This window comes from Syngnathoides biaculeatus, chromosome 22 (genome assembly GCF_019802595.1).
Source record: "Syngnathoides biaculeatus isolate LvHL_M chromosome 22, ASM1980259v1, whole genome shotgun sequence".
NCBI classification, from domain to species: Eukaryota; Metazoa; Chordata; class Actinopteri; order Syngnathiformes; family Syngnathidae; genus Syngnathoides; species Syngnathoides biaculeatus.
This window is the reverse complement of record NC_084661.1, coordinates 4,842,768-4,862,630: the sequence shown is the minus strand read 5'-3', so window position 1 is coordinate 4,862,630 and position 19,863 is coordinate 4,842,768. Positions and strand designations below refer to the sequence as shown.

At 44.9% G+C, this 19,863-nt stretch overlaps 1 protein-coding gene and 1 long non-coding RNA gene across 2 annotated transcripts in view; one reads left to right on the top strand and one right to left on the bottom strand.

The window, feature by feature from the left end:
* LOC133495509 (uncharacterized) overlaps positions 1-11,285 on the bottom strand; it is a 61,853-nt gene extending 50,568 nt beyond the window's left edge. The window contains exon 1 of the long non-coding RNA XR_009793596.1: positions 9,416-11,285. This is a non-coding gene — a long non-coding RNA (uncharacterized LOC133495509). The remainder of the gene's footprint in view (positions 1-9,415) is intronic.
* A 489-nt stretch (positions 11,286-11,774) lies between these two features.
* Positions 11,775-19,863, top strand: part of LOC133495508 (rho GTPase-activating protein 21-like) — a 62,328-nt gene continuing 54,239 nt past the window's right edge. Inside the window, exons 1-2 of the mRNA XM_061810250.1 lie at positions 11,775-11,966; positions 12,555-12,585. Coding sequence (XP_061666234.1) covers positions 11,796-11,966; positions 12,555-12,585 — 202 coding nt within the window. The 5' untranslated portion in view covers positions 11,775-11,795. The remainder of the gene's footprint in view (positions 11,967-12,554; positions 12,586-19,863) is intronic.

Sequence of the window (19,863 nt, the reverse complement as noted above, 5' to 3'; positions counted from 1 at the left end):
TCAATGTACAGAGGTGATACAAAATAAACCTAGACACACATTATGACGTGCAGTGAAATTTTAGATGGAATTAAATAGAATCTAGCGCCAACAACTATGACTACAAACTACAAAAAAGGAAAGGAACTTATGACAAATGAAAATCATCTGTACGAAAATGGAAAAAAGAATGTGTGTAGCTGCGCTTCAGGATAAATGTGTATTGGCCTTCAAAGCATTTAGACCGCGTGAGAGGAACAATGTTGCAACTTTCTGTGAAGCTAGTAATCTCCCAAAAATTTTTGGGCACTGGTTGTTCCCTTTAGTAAGCACTGCATTGTCTGATTTATGTCCGCAGACGGAGCAGTCTTCCCCGGACCTCATGGGCACGAATGCCGCTTTGTTTGAGATTAGAAGAATAATGACAAAGGAAAAAAAGAAAAGAAAACAAAGACAGAGTAAAAAATGTAGTCCAGTGGTGGGAGGGATACAGTATGTATGTTTCTCTTCCTGCCTCCTTTCGGGCAACTTCAGACCAACCATCTTTGGCTGAAGGTATACCGGTTTCTACCTGATCTGATCACCTAGCGGTTGGCTACAAATCGGCTGGGAAGCCAAGTCCCTTCCCATCTCGGTCTCTGGCAGTGACAAAGCCTGAACAGAAGAAAAAGGGAGGGGTGTGGCCCACTGCCACCTGGGCGGTGAGCCACCACCTGGACTGGAAAACTAAGCAACTCACAGAACGAGCAAAAGTGCAAAACGAGGCAGAAAAAGAGAGACAGCGTTTAAATACGCTGAGGGTCGATGCAAAGGAAGGAGGGCATCAAGTGTTGTTTCTATGACGGAGAAAAATGATTTAAATGGTCGTGGCAGATCAGTTGCTTTTACTGTTCAAAATCACGTGAGTCAATATTCAGGCACATTTTTCAAAATCTCAGTTATTCAGAAAACGTTGACAGCAAATAAAGTTGATACACCGATGTAGAGATCAAGGCATATATTTAGAATATTTCTTTAGTGTCCATGAAATATTAAAATATTTGATCTTCCATTGACAACTGATAACGCTGAGTTTACACTTCTTCTCAACGGCCATGGGTGATTCCTTGCGTGCAGGTTCCAGGAATCAAGATTTAATGAGAAACTGTTAATTATCTTCAGGTCCATTTGATGTCTCCTTAGACTTTTGCTTGGTCAGGATTGGTTGCACCTATGGGAGTCCAGACTTTGAGGGTAGCTCTTAAATAATGTTGCCTTGGAGCAGCATTGAAGAATACACTTTATATTCTGTTGAGCTGCACTCTCCACCTATCAATACCTTACAGTCGGTAATCTTCTTCAGATTACATCGGCTGCACAAAATGTAATCAACGTGCGTGCCTCTATCTCCGCTCTTGTAGGTCTCCCTATGTTCCTGCCTCTTTTGGAAAAAAAGTGTACACTGCTAACATTTCCATCCCTTTTGCAAAGTCCACCACCATCTATCACTCAAAGTTACTTTCTTGGATGCTGTACTTACTCATCACTTCATCGCGGCCTGTTTCCTTCACCAACATGTCCATTACAATCCGAACCAATCACAACTCTCTCTATGTCTGGGATGCTCTACTTCAGGGGTGCCCAATGTGTCGATCACAATCGACTGGCAGTTTTGGTCGATGGCGTGATGCCGTGGCAAAAAAAAAAAAAAAAATGACGTCAACCCATCATCCATCTCGTTGCTTGATTCAGGTGTGGCAGATACATCGATCGCACACACATAAAGACCCATTCTAGCAAGATGGCCTCATATTTACGGTCTCTCTTTGCTTTCTTTTGTTGGCTCACGGCCATTTGTCCACCACTCGACCTCCCCAAATGGTTCTCAGGGAACTCTGGGAACATTTAGCCGTTCATCACTCATTCCGAGCTTCACTTTGAATTTCGAGCAGCCATCTTCCCCACTGTGTTAGCCCAGTAGTGTTCGTCGTTTCCCACTTGACAGGATGCGAGGACGCTTGGTCCACGGCCGAATGGAGCTGCAACACGGACACATGCTGGTTGTGGGTATCTGATGTGAGGATGATGAAAGACGTTTTCCAGTATCCAACCCTGGAATGTGAGACCACGAGATCTGTGGTCATTCTCCAGCAAGGCAAATGCAGGGTGCAGGACTACGCAATTGACGTCCACATTCTACCGGCCCAGAGTCGCCCTCCATTACTTATCAGGGACTCAACAGCTTCTTCTTTTCCTTTCAACTTGTTCCGTTAGGGGTCGTCCATCTTCAACTATCTCTTGTATCTTCCTCTCTAATCCCAACTGCGCTCGTGTCTTCCCTCAAAACATCCATCAACCTTCTCTTTGGTCTTCCTCTCGAACTTTTGCCTGGCAGCTCCATCCTCAGCACCCTTCTACCAATACACTCTCTTGGCTCTGGACATGTCCAAATTATCAAAACCTGCTCTCGCGAACCTTGTCACCAAAACATCAAACTTTGGCTGTCCCTCTACTGAGCTCATTTCTAATCCTATCCAACCTGGTCACTCCGAGTGAGAACCTCAACATTTTCATTTTTGCCACCTCCAGTTCTGCTTCCTGTTGTTTCTTCAGTGCCACCGTCTCTAATCCGTACATCATGGCTGGCCTCACCACTGTTTTATAAACTTTGCCCTTCATTCTAGCAGAGACTTTTCTGTCACATAACACACCAGACACCTTCCACCAGCTGTTCCAAACTGCTTGCATCTGTTTCTTCACTTCCTTACCACACTCACCATTTCTCTGGATTGTTGACCCTAAGTATTTGAAGTCGTCCACTCTCGCTTTCTCTTCCTCCTCCACCCCTCTCTTTCACGCACATATATACTGTTTTACTTCAGCTAATCTTCATTCCTCTCCTTACCAGTGCATGCCTCCATCTTTCTAATTGTTCTTCCACTTGCTCCCTGGTTTTACTGCATATCACGATATCATCTGCGAACATCATGGTCCAGGGGATTCCAGTCTAATCTCATCTGTCAGTTTATCCGTTACCACTGCAAACAGGAAGGGAATCAGAGGTGATCCCTGATGTAGTCTCACGTCCACCTTAAATTCTTCTGTCACACCTACGGCACACCTCACCATTTTTCAACTGCCATCAACATATTCCTCCGCCACATCAAACTTACGCATGCAGTACTACAGTTCCTCTCTTGGTTCTCTGTCATAGCCTTTCTCTAGATCCACAAAGACACAATCTAGCTCCTTCTGCTCTTCTCTGTGCTTTTCCACGAGCATCCTCAAGGCAAATAATGCATCTGTAGTCCTCTTTCTAGGCATGAAACCATACTGTTGTTCGCAGATACTTACTTCTGTCATGAGTCTAGCCTCCTCTACTCTTTCCGATAACGTCATTGTGTAGGTCATCAACTTTATTCCTCTATAGAGCTCGTGCACTTGTCACCATTTTCACTGCACCATATTGCCGGTCAAAAATAACTGCTCGACAGTCTGGGGGACATTGGACCGGAGCAGAATATTCACAATGCCCGAGACTTGTTGTGCTGTTGGTTGTTACAACAGACAAGACAGATATTCAAATAGGTCATTCTTTAGAATACCACCTGAAAAGTCCAGAAAAGATTGATGGGTTTCGGCAATTAAAGGTGATGCAAGGTGCCCAACCAAATACACACCACTGTGTCGTGATCACTTCATTTCAGGTAGGAATTTATCTTCTCAATCTCAAATTCCCAAGAAGTATTTATAATGCCAAGTTGGCTCATTTGAGAATAATGTTTAAAAAAAAAATACAGGGAGTTGTCTCCAATGTACATGGAAGCGTGTTGCCTGCCACACGTTAAACTTCAGTAAACGTCTCCCCGACAGACATTTTTTTTTTTTTTAACGCATTGTTCTCAAATGAGCCAACTTCGCATTATAAATACTGCCTGGGAAACGCTTCAGAGGAGCAGACTCGCTTCTCCTCTTTTTTTCCCCCAATCATTGTCAATGAATGAAAATTTGTTTAAAACCAGGGGTCATTTATTTAAATATTGGTATCAGTAGTGAATACTATCTGAAAAGATCGATGGATTTCGGCAAAGGTTAACGTGTAGCCAAACACACTTCCGCGTTCACAAGCCATCGCCCCGTTGAGAAGAGATCCAGCAAAGAAGTAGTTATATGCATCCAGACTTTTCTACGCTTTCAAATTCTTCCATGTAACTCTCGACGACCTACTCACCAGATACATGTGTAAATCCAGTTGTCCAAGACAAGCGGAAGCGGGTTAACAATCCAATTACTTATTGGCGAAAACCTCAACTTTGGCATTAAATATCGATTCTCTATGCCAAGTGTCCCTCATTTTTCCATATACCTTCGTTTATTATCACCTTCTAAATGTTTAACAGTATTGAACAAAACTCTGGGCGTTGTGCTTTGACTTCGGTGACGTAGGTGCACGAGCACTATAGTTCCCAAAGATCTGAACATCGCCTTTGTTCTTAAAAATGGGAACTAGCACACTTTTCCTCCATTCTTCAGGGATCTTCTCGCCCACCAGTATTCTGTTGAATAAATTGGTCAAAAACTCCACAGCCACCTCTCCAAATTGCTTCCATACCTCCACAGGAATGCCTCCAGGACCAACTGCCTTTCAATTTTTCATCCTTTGTAGTGCCTTTCTAACTTCCCTTTATTAATCATTGCCACTTCCTGCTCCTTCACGCTTGCCTCTTCTACTCTTCCTTCTCTCTCATTTTCTTCATTCATCAACTTCTTGAAGTATTCTTTCCATTTTCGTCTCTATCCTTAATCACCCTTACCTGCTGCACATCCTTCCCATTTTTATCCCTCTGTCTGGCCAACCTGTAGAGATACTTTTGTCTTTCTTTCCTGTTGAACCTGGTGTACATGTTGTCATATGCCTCTTGTTTAGCCTTCGCCACTTTGACCTCTCAATGTATTTCTTTTGCATCTCCTCAGTCTTCTCCGTGTCCCACTTCTTCTTCGTTAATCCTAATCCTTGGATGATTTCCTGTATTTTGGGGTTCCACCACCAAGTCTCTTTCTCCCCTTTCCGACGAGAAGACACCCCAAGTACTCTCCTGCCTTCCTCACTGATCATCTTGGCAGTAGTATTCCAGTTTCTGGGAGCTCTTCCTGTCCATCGAGAGCCTGTCTCAACTCTCTCCGAAAGGCCCCACAAAATTCTTCCTTTCTTCCAGCACATGATTCTCTGCGCTACCTTTCTCTTAATCTTCCTACTCACCACCAGAGTCATCATACACACCACCATCCTATGCTGTCGAGCTACACTCTCCCCTACCACTACCTTCCAGTCAGTAACCTCCTTCAAATTACATCGTCTGCACAAATTATAATCCACCTGCGTGCTTCTACCGCTGCTCTTGTAGGTCACTCAATGTTTCTGCCTCTTCAGGAAAAAAATGTTCACTACAGCAATTTCCATCCTTTTTACAAAGTCCACCATCATCTGTCCCTCAAAGTCCCTTTCCTTGATGGTGTACTTACTCATCATTCCTTCATCGCCCCTGTTTCCTTCACCAACATGTCCATTACAATCTGCACCAATCACAACTCTCTCTCTGTCTGGGATGCTCAGAACTACTTCATCTAGTTCCTTCCAGGATTTCTCTTTCACCTTTAGGTCACATCCTCCCTGTGGGGCGTAGGCGCTAATCACATTATACAGAACACCCTCAATTTCAAGTTTCAGCCTGATCACCTCCAAGACATTATTCACCAGCTCTTCCTTTAAAATAACGCCCAATTAATTTTTCTTCCCATCTACTCCATGGTAAAATAATTGAAACCCTCCTCCTAAACTTCTTACCTTACTCTCTTTCCACCTGCTCTCTTGGATGCACAATATATCAACCTTTACCCTAATCATCATGTCAACCAACTCCTGAGCTTTTCCTTTCATCGTCCCAACATTCAAAAGTCCCTACACTCAGTTGTTGTCTCTGTGCATTCTTCTTCTTCTTCTGCCAATGAATTCGCTTTCGTCTGTTTCTTTGTCTTCGAACAACAGTAGCTGAATTTCCACCGACGCTCTGCAGGTTATCGGTGCCAGGAGCGGGCGTTGTTAACCCGGGCCACAACCGATCTGGTATGGGATTCTTTAGATGAACACTCATATTTGTTTGGCACAGTTTTCCGCCAGATGCCCTTCCTGATGCAACCCTTTGCATTTATCCGGGCTTGGGACCGGCCTACTGATTGCACAGCCTTGTGCCCCCATAGTGGGACTCAACAGCATAACAGTTAAAAACAAGCATGCTCTTTCCCTCATTTCCACTGCTTTTGAACTTCTGGAGGGGGCCAAGTTATTTACCAAGTTGGACTTTAGGAACACTTACAACCTTGTCTGGATTTGGTAGTGGGGGGGATGAGTGGAAAACTAAATTCAAGACCCCTCCCAGACATTATGAATACTTGCTGATGCCTTTCGGCCTCAGGAACACCCCGGCTGTATTTCGGAATTTTCTCAGTGACATGTATCGGAACTTGCTCAATGTCCCTGTTTTTGTTTATCTAAATGTTATCTTGATTTTTTTTCTTATTCTCAAAAAAAAAAAAAAACATGTTTGACATGTCCATGCAGTTCTACAGCTGCCTTTGCGTAATGGCCTTTACGTTAGGGCAGAGAAAATGAAAAATTGGAGCGGTTCTCTTGCAGAGAAATCCTACGGATGTTCAGTAACTTCCTTGTGCGTTCCTGTCAAAAAAAAACGAAGCTCAAGATAGCTCTGTCAGGATGCAGGCATTGTCTTGAGGAAGACTAGAATATATCAAATCACCAAAAAGACTCAAGCAGAGTCAAGCTAGGTGGGTGCTTTTTTTTTTTTTGCTCATTTTGACTTCGTCTTGTCCTATTAGCCGGGGTCAAAAAATGGCAAGCCCGGTGTACTGTCCTGATTACATTCCCTTGAGAAAGTCCATTCCGAACCTCACCCATACTACCTAAATCACGTTTTGTATCTGCCTTAACATGGAAAATAGAGACACAAGTCAAAGATGCCCTACAAGATATCCACCATCCCGAAGGGTGTCCAGACAACTGTTGCGCCGTAGTGACTTCCTTGAGGGGTCGTGTAATTCACTGGGCCCACACCAACAAGACCGTATGTCATCTGGGCATAGATAACACCCAATTCACTATCAAACAACATTTCTGGTGGCCCAACATCATAAAAGATGTTAAAGACTGTCGGTGTGTGTCTGACATGCACTCCATCACAAATCTTCCCGGGTTGCGACCTCTTTCCATCGGCCGTCACTTTGGTCCCATATTGCGCTAGACTTTGTGACAAGGCTGCCGGCATCACGGGGCAAAACTGTCATTTCTCGGTAGTGGATTGATTCTCAAAAATGGCGCACTTCTTCTCGTTGCCAAAAATTCCCTCAGTCAAGCATACGGCCAAACTTTTAATGTTGAATGTTTTTCATTGTCAGTGAGTTGCCGGTAGATAATCTGTCTAAGGGCCCACAGTTTATTTCATGATTCTGGAGGGGGTTTTGTTCCTTAATTCGGGACTTGGTCAGTATGTCCTTGGGGTTCCATCCCTAGACCAATAGGCAGATTGAATGTTTAAACAAGGACCTAGAGACGGGAGTCCCAGTGTCTCACCTCCCAGGATCCCCCATACCTGGAACGAAAAACTAGTTCGGGGCACATATTCACATAACTCTCCACATCCACCATTTTTTCCCATTACATATTTTGCATGTTTCCCACTCCAGCCCCTGAATCTGCTGTTCCGTCCCTGTTGGCCCTGGTTAGACGCTGTAAGAGGACCTGGGAATGAGCCCGGTATATGCTGTTGTGCCAGGGACACTCCTATAAGGCGACGGCAGACCATAGGAGGACCCCAGGCCCTGCTTACAGGGTGGGTCACTGGGTCTGGCTCTCGATGAAACACCGTTCCCTCTGGGGGGAATCCCATAAGATAGCTCCCAGGCTAAAATCGTCAAACCAGTGATGATGAAGCTGAGACTCCCCATGTCCATGAGGTCCACCCGACATTTCATGTCAGTTTTCTCAAGATGGCCTAGGTGTCTCTATTAGTCCCTCCTGCCAGGCCCTCTCCTCCCTTACCGATTCGTGGATGGGGTTACGATCTATTCAGTGCAGCATCTGCTATCCTTGCGCCGCCACGGGAACGGGGTGCAGTATTTTGTAGTTTCGGAGTGCTAATATCCCAAGGAACAGTCGTGTATCCCTTTGATTTCATTGTTGACCCTATGCTCATCCGGGACTTCCATGTTGCACAATCTGGGGCTCCTGGGCCATCTAAGATTGGCCTTGGGTATGGAGCATATTGTCAGAGGTGTGGCCATGCCACTGCACCGGATGCGGCTACCTCTGACAGCAGATTCCTCACCTGCAGCTCATTCAGGCTAATTAGACAGTGTATTTAAGCTTCACGTGTGTGTGTCTCAGTTTGCCAAATCATTGTACTTTGTCACGTTGCTGGAGTTCCACGTTCACGTCAATGATCCTGTGTACTGAACCCTGCCTTGTTTATGACCTTGCCTCTTTGCCTTCTGATTCTGACACTGTTGGTTGGACTGCCTGCCCGTGTATTGACCTTGGATTGAAAAAAAAACAACTCTCCCCTAACTGTACCTGGGCTTGAGAGTCATACATTTTGGGTCCAATCCTGTGATCTGTTCCTGACTAAATATGGCCAAAGGCGGAATCTAGGGAGACTTTCACCAGTCTGTGCAGTTAACACTGGTTTAGGAATGATGGCTCCTTTCTGAACCTATCTTGCTGTCAGTAGGTAGTCACTTCTCCTTTCAATTTTTTTCTCTTTACTTCTATTTAATACAATAATAAAGATGGTATAGATTTTACCAAACCAAAGTGTTTAGTGAGATTATAAACACGAATGGCAGTCTCATGTCAGAATCAGAATCAACTTGATTGGCCAAGTGTGGAAAAAGACACAAGGAATTTGTCTCCGGCATTCGGTGCTGCCCTGATATGACATTCTGAACAATGAACAAACAAATGAACAAGAACAAAGAACAAGAGGCATTATTACATTATTATTATTATTACATAATCCTTATAAGAGTCAGACATGTGCAATATGCAGAGTCTTCTTCATTTAGAACAGTTAAGAGTGCGTCTATGACTCTCATATTGTTAAGCTTGGACGTAGCACCCTTACCTGTTTGTGGTTCAAATTATTAAGACCACAAATGCGCAAAGGGAGCAGGTTAAAGTGACGAATCATGCGATAGTCTCCAGAATATATGACTAGTACTAATACTGATTGGACCAGCAGGATGTGAGGGTGTGTCCCAACAACAGTACAAGGCAGAAAAAAGTAGATTCGCTGGTCAAGAATGTAATAACTTACAGTAATTGCCAGAGGGAAAAAAATGTTTGAATGCCTGCTAGTTCTGACTTGCATTGATTGATAGCACTTACCCGACGAAAGGAGCTGGAAGTGTTGGTAGCCAGGACGTGTAAGGTCCCAAAGGATCCTGTCTGCTCTGGACCTAGTTTGAATAGCGTGCAAGTCTTCAAGGTTGAGTAGGTTGGTGCCAACAATCCGTTCAGCGGTTTTGATTGTCCATTTCAGTCGAAGTTGGTCCTTTATTGTGGTAGCCCCAAACCAGACTGTGATCAGTTGGACCACGTCAGGGGCAGCTGTGGTGAAGGATGCCTCCTGAAGTCCACGAGCATCTCTAGAGCCTTTAGAGGGTTCAACTCCAGGTTGAGTTGGCCACACCAAAGCTTCACTCTCACCATTTCCTGTCGCGCAGACTTGTTGCCATCCTCAACGAGGCCGATGAAAGTGGTGTCATCTGTGAACATCAGGAGTTTGACAGTCGGGTGCCTCGAGGCGCAGTCATTTCATCAGAAGCGGGTAGAGGACACAACCTTGGGGTACCCCGGTGCTTATAGTTGATGTGGATGAGGTGCTGTTCCCCAGCCTCACCTGCTTTGTATTGGCCATCAGGATCCACTGGGAAATCGCAGGCAAGACGCTCAGCTGGAGAAGTTTGGAAGAGAGGAGTTCAGGAATGATGGTGTTAAACGCGGAGCTGAAGTTTACGAACAGGATCCTTAAATAGGTTCCCTCACTGTCGAGATGTTCAAGGATGACATGCAGACCCATGTTGATGGCATCATCTACAAACCTGTTAGCTCGATAGGCAAACTAAAGTGGGTCCAGCTGGGGATCTGTGACGCTCTTGAGGTGGTACAGCACAAGACGTTCAAAGGACTTTATTACTACAGATTTCAAGGTAACAGACCTGTAGTCATAAAGACCTGCTTTTTTGAGGACTGGTATGATGATGGATCATTTGACGCACGTTAGTACTTCACCCAGTTCTAGAGACCTGTTGAAGATCCTTGTGAAGACAGGAACATGTTGGTCTGTGCAGACTAAGTTATTGTTCTCTCTATATATATTATATATGTCTAATTAGGGTGACACGATGGATCAGCTGGAAAAACTGTGGAGCTCACAGTTCTGAGGTCCCGGGTTCAATCCCAGACCCACTTGTGTGGAGTTTGCATGTTCTCCCTGTGCCTGCATGGGTTTCCTCTGGGCACTGACACTGTGGCACTGAAGAGACAACAGGAAGTAGAGCTGGAGATGGCAGAAATGAAAATGTCGAGATTCTCGTTAGGAGTGAGCAGGTTGGATAGGATTAGAAATGAGCTCATGAGAGGAACAACCAAAGTTGGATCTTTTGGAGAAAAGTTTTGGGACTTCGATAGTTTGGACGTGTGCAGAGGCGAGAGAGTGAATATATTGGAAGTAGGGTGCTGAGGATGGAGCTGCCAGGGAAAAGAGCGAGAGGAAGACCAAACAGAAGGTTGATGGATGTTGACATATGACATATGGGCAGTTGGTGTTAGAGAGGAAGATGCAGGAGATAGGTTTACATGGAAAAGGATGACGCGCTGTGGTGACCCCTAAAGGGACAAGCCAACAAGAAAACAAGATCTTGAAGGACTCTTCTATGACGCTGTGCCATGATTCGTGGGTTAATTTTTGTTTCCCTAATTATCAAAATTTTCAAAGTCCATGTGTTCCTTTTGTCAGGCCAAGCTAGCAATTCAGTCATGCAGGATCATTAAGTCTTCCAACCTTGCTTAGGACTAGCCTCTTCTTGTTCAGGTGTTGAAGGTTTTCCATTGTACTGCCTTCTTTGGGCAAATTTTCTCCAGCCCCAATTTTCATTTTTCTGTTGGAGGAAAAAAAAAAGTTTCCATTACATACAACTTTTTCATTTCCACAACAATTCTCAACACCTAGAGCTATTCTGTCAGTCTTATTTGGTATGGGAGAATGAACACTTCATTTTTATTTACATTTAGATTTGTTGTCATGTTGCTTTTTTTCCACTTTGCCGTGATGAAACTTCACACTTCAGAAAAAAACCCCATCAGGATTCCCTTTCGTCATCAAGGAATTTCAATTAATTTTATCTTGGAAATTATAGCTAGAATATCATCAACATACTATAGCTGCCTTGCTGAAGATCCCCCCATTAATTTTTCATGTGAATAACTTGGTCGATGCAACCAGATGGGTGTATCGGGGTTGGGCGTCAGTCTCAGCAGTCCTAGAGTAGCGGCAGTAGGTAGAGTATTTTAAAAGTGTAGTAAAGTGAATTATCTTTTACTCAACTTATATATGTCACCACTGTGAAAGCTTTTTTACATCATTCAACATTCACGTTAAAGTAATTTTTGATGTTATAATGTGTATATTTTATTCCCAGCAATTACAAAACGTCTGAACAATAATTTTTCTCCCTATTGATAGGCTCAAGGACTCAGACATAACATGGTGTCATCCAATGAAAATAGTTTCCGTCCACTTTCATTTCGTGATGTGGAGGGCATGTCATGGTGCCCCCTTAAGACCATTTACCTCCATAAGAACTTGCAGGGATTTGGTTTCACTCTCCAACACTTTATAGTTTACCCACCAGAGTCCTTCATCCACAACTCCAAGGTAAGCAGATTTCTTTCTTTTCACCTCCAAATCAACCAGAATAACTTCTGGGACCCAGGTTACTGCTCAGCAATCACTGGTGAATTTTACTTGGTTTGGTTCACCCCTGGTTGAAGAAGGGTTCAGGGTTGCAGCTGAGTTTATGGAGGACAGCCAAACTCCAGTGAGTGCATCTCTGTATATACTGCGCTACCTGGTGGAGCCACTCGGCATTACAGATGTCAAATGAATGTAGTCGTGACGTTAGTATGATTTGGGCAATGTCTACCAACCTTTGGCAGGCCAGATTGAGATGGTCTACAGGGCGGATGTGGCCCATGGGCTTTAATTTGCCCACCCCTAGTATAGACAATCACAACATTGTTTGATACTAAGTTTGTCAACTAAAACATTTTAAAAATATTTATGTACAGTAATTTTTTACAACTCTGGATATTTTTAGGCCTCGATAAAAACTGCTTAAAATTAATGGACACGACTATCAGACGACTCTTCACTCCTATTAGACTGTTCGATAGAAGTTCCACTGTATTTTAACTTTGAAGAAATGTTTTAATCTTCGTTTAACCTACTCTGTTCCTTTCAAAGGATGAAGAGAATGGAAATGCAATTAACACATGTGAGTGCCATTTTTTTCAACACAAATGTTCATTTGTAATGTTGAAATGTATAGAAAGATGTTTAAATCACTGGCTTTTCAGGGGCACAAGATGGGCGCATAGCCTCATACTGTTCACTCACACATAAAAGCATGCTAGGGATTGAACAACATGAGATTTTTTTGTAGTCGACGGTTTAGGCGAGCACAATCAATTCAACACTTTATAATGGATGATGTCATTTTTTTCTGTACCACATACCTGTGCAGGTCAAACTAAAAAAAACTTGCTTTGCATGCCTTCACTCACTCACTCACTCACTCACTCACTCACTCACTCACTCACTCACTCACTCACTCACTCACTAACTCACTCACTCACTCACTCAACTCACTCACTCACTCACTCACACTCACTCACTCACTTCACTCACTCACTCACTCACTCACTCACTCACTCACTCACTCACTCACTCACTCACTCACTCACTCACTCCACTCACTCACTCCACTCACTCACTCACTCACTCACTCACTCACTCACTCACTCACTCTCACTCACTCACTCACTCACTCACTCACTCACTCACTCACTCACTCACTCACTCACTCACTCACTCACTCACTCACTCACTCACTCACTCCTCACTCACTCACTCACTCACTCACTCACTCACTCACTCACTCACTCACTCACTCACTCACTCAGTTCAGGGTGTACTCCGCCTTTCAACTGACTCCGGATCTCCCGTAACCCTTGTGAGGATAAGCAGCTTGGATAATCGATGGATGGAATCACATTCAGGTAGCCTCAAGATGTAGTTGGAATTTGCACAACCCTAACACTAATTAATGCAACAAAACTAAAGGGCTGCTAGTTGCTACAGTCGAGTGTTTTAAAGGCCCGCTTTGATCAAAAAATGACGTGATATAATGTCATATGGGGCTTTGATCTAAAAATGATTGCTAGCCTATGATATATCCGGCTCATGTCAAAATGATTTTTTGCCTTTTACATATGCGGCTTGCAGAAATGATTGATTGTCCAAGAGGTCATCCTGGGTCATGCAACCGGCACACGTGTTTGCTGACGTGACTTGTAGGGACACATGCCAGCTGATCTTGCATCCGTTGACAAGGAGTAGGATTCTGTCAGAACAAAATAGTGTTGCATCCACTGAAAACACGGTGAGCTCATGTTTCCTGGCGTTGTTGGGGTGTGACATTATGTTCCTGGATGTCTATTGTAACAAAAGGAAAATGATGGGTTGTGATCGAGTCAAAAAAATTATCATTTGCACTCATACCTGTTGGTTGTAGGTTGCTTTCTGACCCTGTCCCACATCAATGGTGCATGTAAGAAGCTCCCATGGCCCGCACTGAGGTGTTTGGGGGTCATCCAGGTGGTCACACAGTGGGGTGGTGTGAAAGGCAATGGGCGGTCCATCAGTATTATTTTCACGGGGGTTTTAACATATCATGATTGTATTCCCACAAGACCATTGTTTCCATCTCAAAGCTTTTATCGAAACACAGATGCGGAGGTGGCAACACTGAATCATAAATATGTCACATGTGCATTGACAATATTTAAAATATATATGTCTGAAAACCTCCTTACGGCAATAAAAACAAAACAAAACTCTGAACACATCATTGTGGCTCATGTTACATTTCCTTACAGTCTTGCGCAGAACCTTTTATCTTCCGATGGAGCTAACGGTTGTCATTGTGGTAGCTGTATATATCCCGCCGGATGCTAACATTAACGCAGCACTTAGCTGTCTGCTTGGAACTCTAAACAAACAGCAGCTCGCCCACCCCAATGGAGGATTTATTGTTGTTGGTGACTTCAATCAAGCATGATTAAATAATGTTCTACCCAAATTCACCCAGTATGTGAAGTGTCCCACCAGAGGAGATGAAACCCTTGACCATGTTTACATCAACATTAAACATGCATACAGGGCAACCTCCCTCCCCCATCTTGCGGGATCCGATCATGTTTCCATCATCCTCACGCTCACATACTTTCCCCTACAAAGACAAACAAAGACAATTACAACATGGCCTAAGAATGCACTCTCTCTGCTGCACTGTTTTTCACGCACTGTTTGGCAATTGTTTGAACACCAGAACCTCCAGCAACACACAGATACTGATCTGTCTATATAAAAAAAAAAACAGGATATACACTGTGACTGTCAATAGACAGATCCAGTTTTTCCCCAACAAAAAACCCTGGATGACACAAGAGACTAAGGCACCCCTGAGACGCCGCAACACGGCTTTCAGGTCAGGGGACAAGGCACAGTACAGCATTGCCAGAGCTGACTTAAATAGAGGCATCAGAGCGGCCAAGGTGGCCTACAAAAGAAATATTGAGGTGTGCTTCACAGAAAGTACCTCAAAAAAATGTTATTACAACACATCACAAACTACAACAGAAATAAGATATGTGCCTGAAACACAGATGCCTTGCAGGCAGAGGAACTCAACCCTTTCTTTGCCCATTTTGAGACTGACAGAACAAATTCAATCTCATCACCACCACCTCCCATCAGCAGCACACTGACACTTCAGGAACATGAAGTGAGATGTGTGCTCAGGACTGTAAACACCAGGAAGGCTGCTGGCCTCGATGGAGTGCCAGGGAAGGTACTGAAACCCTGTGCTGATCAGCTGACCAGTGTTTTTAAAAAAATATTAAACAGCTGCCACAATCAACCATTCCCTCCTGCTTGAAATGTGCAAAAATCATCCCCGTCCCAAAAAAATAAATGATTACAGGCCTGTTGCACTCACACCTATGATCATGAAGTGCTTTGAGGGGCTAGTTCCACGCCACATAAGGGGCTCACTTCCTCCCTCACTTGACCCTACAAGTTTGCCAACAGAGAAAACTGGTCTACCGAGGATGCAATCGCTGTAACTCTCCACACTGCACTGAGCCACCTGGAACGCCAAGGGAACTATGTGAGGATACTACTACATAGACTTTAGTTCACCCTTGAATACCAACATCGCAGGTATTTTGTTGACAAACTCTCCTTCATTGGACTATCTCCTTCCGTCTTCTGCTGGATTAAAGACCTTCTCACTCCCGACCACAGTCTGTCAGACTTGGCCCACACCTCCCTTCCTCAATCACCCTCAGCATTGGGTCCCCTCAAAGTTGTGTACTGAGCCCTCTCCTATACTCACTGTACACATATAACTGAATCCCAGCCAATCCCAGCAACTCCATTATCAAGTACCATAATGATCATTCCACCGTGAGCGGGCTCATTTTAAAAGGAGAGAATGAGAATCCCTACAGGTATGAGATTGTAAATCTGTCAAAGTGGTGTACAGCAAACAACCTTACACTGAACACCACAAAGATGAAGGAAATCATCCTGGACTTCTGGAAGTGCTGTGTGGACCCGGTCACACTGTTCATCAATGAGGAGTTCTTTTAGCGGCGGGATGGTGGATCAGCTGGTAAAGCGTTGACCTCACTCTGAGGTCCCGGGTTCAATTGCGGACCCGCCTGTGTGGAGTTTGCATGTTCTCCCCGTGCGAGCCTGGGTTTTCTCCGGGCACTCTGGTTTCCTCCCACATCCCAAAAACATACAACATTATTTGGACAATCTAAATTCCCCCTACATGTGATTGTGAGTGCGACGGTTGTCTGTCTCCATGTGCCCTGCAATTGGTTGGCAACCAGTTCAGGGTGTACCCCCCTCCTGTCCCTTAACAGCCGGGATAGGCTCCAGTACTCCCCGTGACCCTTGTGAGGATAAGCAGCTAAGAAAATTGATGGATGGAAGTTCTTTTAGTAATAATATTACATATTATTAATAACAATGTATTCTAATATTATTATAATATTGTATGTCCTCCGAGGTCGGACTAGTTAGAGTGGGTACCTGTGGTCTGCGTGTTTCCATCGCTGGGGTCTTTTCATATGTGTCACGATCTCAGTTTTTGAAGACTAGTGGGACCTGTGACTTTGGTGGGTGGCTGTAAATTTTACAAATGGAGGAAAATTATACTAACATGTGCATCATTGCATTGCACACATACACGCAAACTTGAAACATCCCTACTTGGAAAAAAACATGCTTCCTGAAACTAAAATTTACATTTTGGAATGTATCAGAATCAGCTTTATTGGCCAAGTTTGAAAAAACACACAAGGAATTTGTCTACAATAGTTGTTGGCGCCTGAGTACGACATACATGTTGAGTACGAAGAACAGAGCAAACTTAGAAGATTGAAGAACAATAGACAGTTCACAGGGAACTTTTTTCTTATAAGAAATCACAGTTGTCACAACTCACAGTTGTGCAAGGGTCCAGAGTCTTCTAGGATTTAGAACAGCTAGAGTGCCCATTAAAGTTCCATCCAGAAAGGTGTCAATGTAAACGCCTGTAGACACAGTCACAGGCTTTTATCCTGGTTAATGAGAATGTAGAGCTAAAACATGAGATGATCAGACTCTGTATCTTCACGAGATACAGAAAACAAATTGTTTCTAGTAACTTTAATTATTTATATTACACGACCAGTAGCATGAGGGTGAAAAAAACCACACAACATAACGTAAAAAACATACACGTTCCCAGCTGCATCTGTGTTTTGATATAAGCCTTGAGATGGAAACGACAGTGTTGTGGGATAAAATACTATGTTAAGACCTCAGGATGTTACCTAAGCCACAATGATGGTTTCAGATATTTTTTTATTGCCGTAATCAGGTTTCCAGACACGTTTTTTAAAAATATTGTCAGCGCACATGTGTCTTGTGACATATTTATGTTTCATAGTGTTGCTATCAACAGAATGTCTCTTGTTCTTTATTCTTGTTACTTTGTTCTTTATTCTGAATGTCGTACCAGGGAGGCACCAACTGCTGGAGACAAATTTCTTGTGTATTTTTGTACACTTGGGCAGTAAAGCTGATTCTGATTAAAGCCTTGAGAGAGAAACAGTGGTCTTGTGGGAATACAGTGTCGATATGTTAAGAGCCCCCATAAGAGTACATCTGAGATGTAACTTTTGCCGAAACGATGTTTTCAGATTTTTTTTTTTGATTTGCATCCATCCATCCATCCATTATCAACAGCTTTTCCGGGTCGGGTCGTGGGTGAAGTAGCTTCAGCAGGGATACCCAGACTTCCCTTACCCCAGCCACTTCTTCCAGCTCTTCTAGAGACATAGTCTCTCCAGCGTGTCCTGGGTCCTCCTCGGGGTCTCTTTTCGGTGGGACATGCCCGGAACACCTCACCAGGGAGGCGTTCAGGAGGCATCCGAATCAGATGCCCCAGCCACCTCATCTGCCTCCTCTCAATGCGGAGGAGTAGCGGCTCGACACTGAGCCCTTTCTGGATGACCGAGCTTCTCATCCTATATCTAAGGAAGAGCCTGGACACCCTGCGGAGGAAACTCATTTCGGTCGCTTGTATCCGGGATCTTATTCTTTCGGTCACAACCCACACCTCATGCCCATAGGTGAGGGTAGGAACGTAGATTTACTGGTGAATTGAGACCTTCACGTTTTGACTTACCCCCCTCTTTACCATGGCTGACCGATTCAAATTCTGCATCACTACAGACGCTGCACCGATCTGTCTGTCGATCTCCCTCTCCATTCTTCCCTCACTTGTGAACAAGACCCAAAGATACTTGAACTCCTCCACTTTGGGAAGGATCTCATTGCTGACCTGGAGAGGGCACGCCACCCTTTTCTGACTGAGGACCATAGCCTCGGATTTGGAGGTGCTGATGCTCATCCCAGCCACTTCACACTCGGCTGCGAATCACTCCAGTGAGAGCTGGAGATCGCGGCTTGATGAAGCCAACAGAACCACATCATCTGCAAAGAGGAGAGATGCGATGCTGAGGCCACCAAACTGGACACCCTCTACGCCTCAGCTGCGCCTAGAAATTCTGTCCACAAAAATTATGAAGAAAATCGGTGTCAAAGGGCAGCCTTGGCGGAGTCCAAATCTCACCAGAAACAAGTTCGACTTATTCCGGCAATGCGGACCAAACTCTGACAGCGGTCGTACAGGGACCTAACAGCTTGTATCAGGGGATTCGGTACCCCATACTCCCGACTACCTGAGGGACACAGTCGAATGCCTTCTCCAAGTCCACAAAACACATGTAGACTGGTTGGACGAACTCCCATGCACCCTTGAGGATCCTGCCGAGGGTGTGGAGCTGGTCCACTGTTCCACGGCCAGGACGAAAAGCACATTGCACCTCTTGAATCCAATACGTGACTTCCCTATGGACCCTCCTCTCCAGTACCCCTGAGTAGACCTTACCAAGGAGGCTGAGGAGTTTGATCTTTCTATAGTTGGAACACACCCTCCGCTCACCACCACCCCAGTCTGCCAATTCAGAGGCACTGTCCCCGATGTCTACGCGATGTTGCAGAGGCGTGTCAACCAGGACAGCCCACAACATCCAGATCCTTTAGGAACTCCGGGCAAATCTCATCCATCCCCGGGGCCCTGCCACCAAGGAGCTTTCTAACCGCCTCGGTGACGTCAACCCCAGAGATAGAAGAGCCCGCCTCAGAGCACCCAGACTCAGGTTTCTCGTGGGAAGGCATGTTCGAAGTATTCTCCCCAATGACTCACAACATCCCGAGTTGAGGTCAGCAGTGCCCCGTCCCCACTGTACACAGTCTTGACGGTGCACTGCTTCCCACTCATGAGATGCTGGACAGTGGACCACAATTTCCTTGAAGCCGTCCTGGAGTCGTTCTCCATGGCCTCACCAAACTCCCCCCACGCCCGGGTTTTTGCCTCAGCAACCACCGAAGCTGCATTCTCCTTGGCAACCTGATACCTATCAGCTGCCTCGGGAGTCCCACAGGCCAGAAATGCCCACCGCCACAACAGGCACCGACCACCTTACGGCCATAGCTCCGGTCAGCCGCCTCAGCAATGGAGGTGCAGAACATCGTCCACTCGGATTCGATGTCCCCTGCCTCCTCAGGGATGTGAGCAAAGTTCTTTCGGAGGTGGGAGTTGAAATTCCTTCTGCCTGGGGAATCTGCCTGCCGTTCCCAGCAGACCCTTATAATACGTTTGGGCCTGCCACGTCGGACTGGCATTTTCCCCCACCATGGGAGCCAATTCACCACTGGGTGGTGATCAGTTGACAGCTCCGCCCCTCTCTTCACCCGAGTGTCCATTACATGCGGTCGCATGTCCGATGACAGGACCACAAAGTTGATCATCGAATTGCGACCTAGGGTGTCCTGGTGCCAAGTAAACACGTTAACATCCTTATGCCTG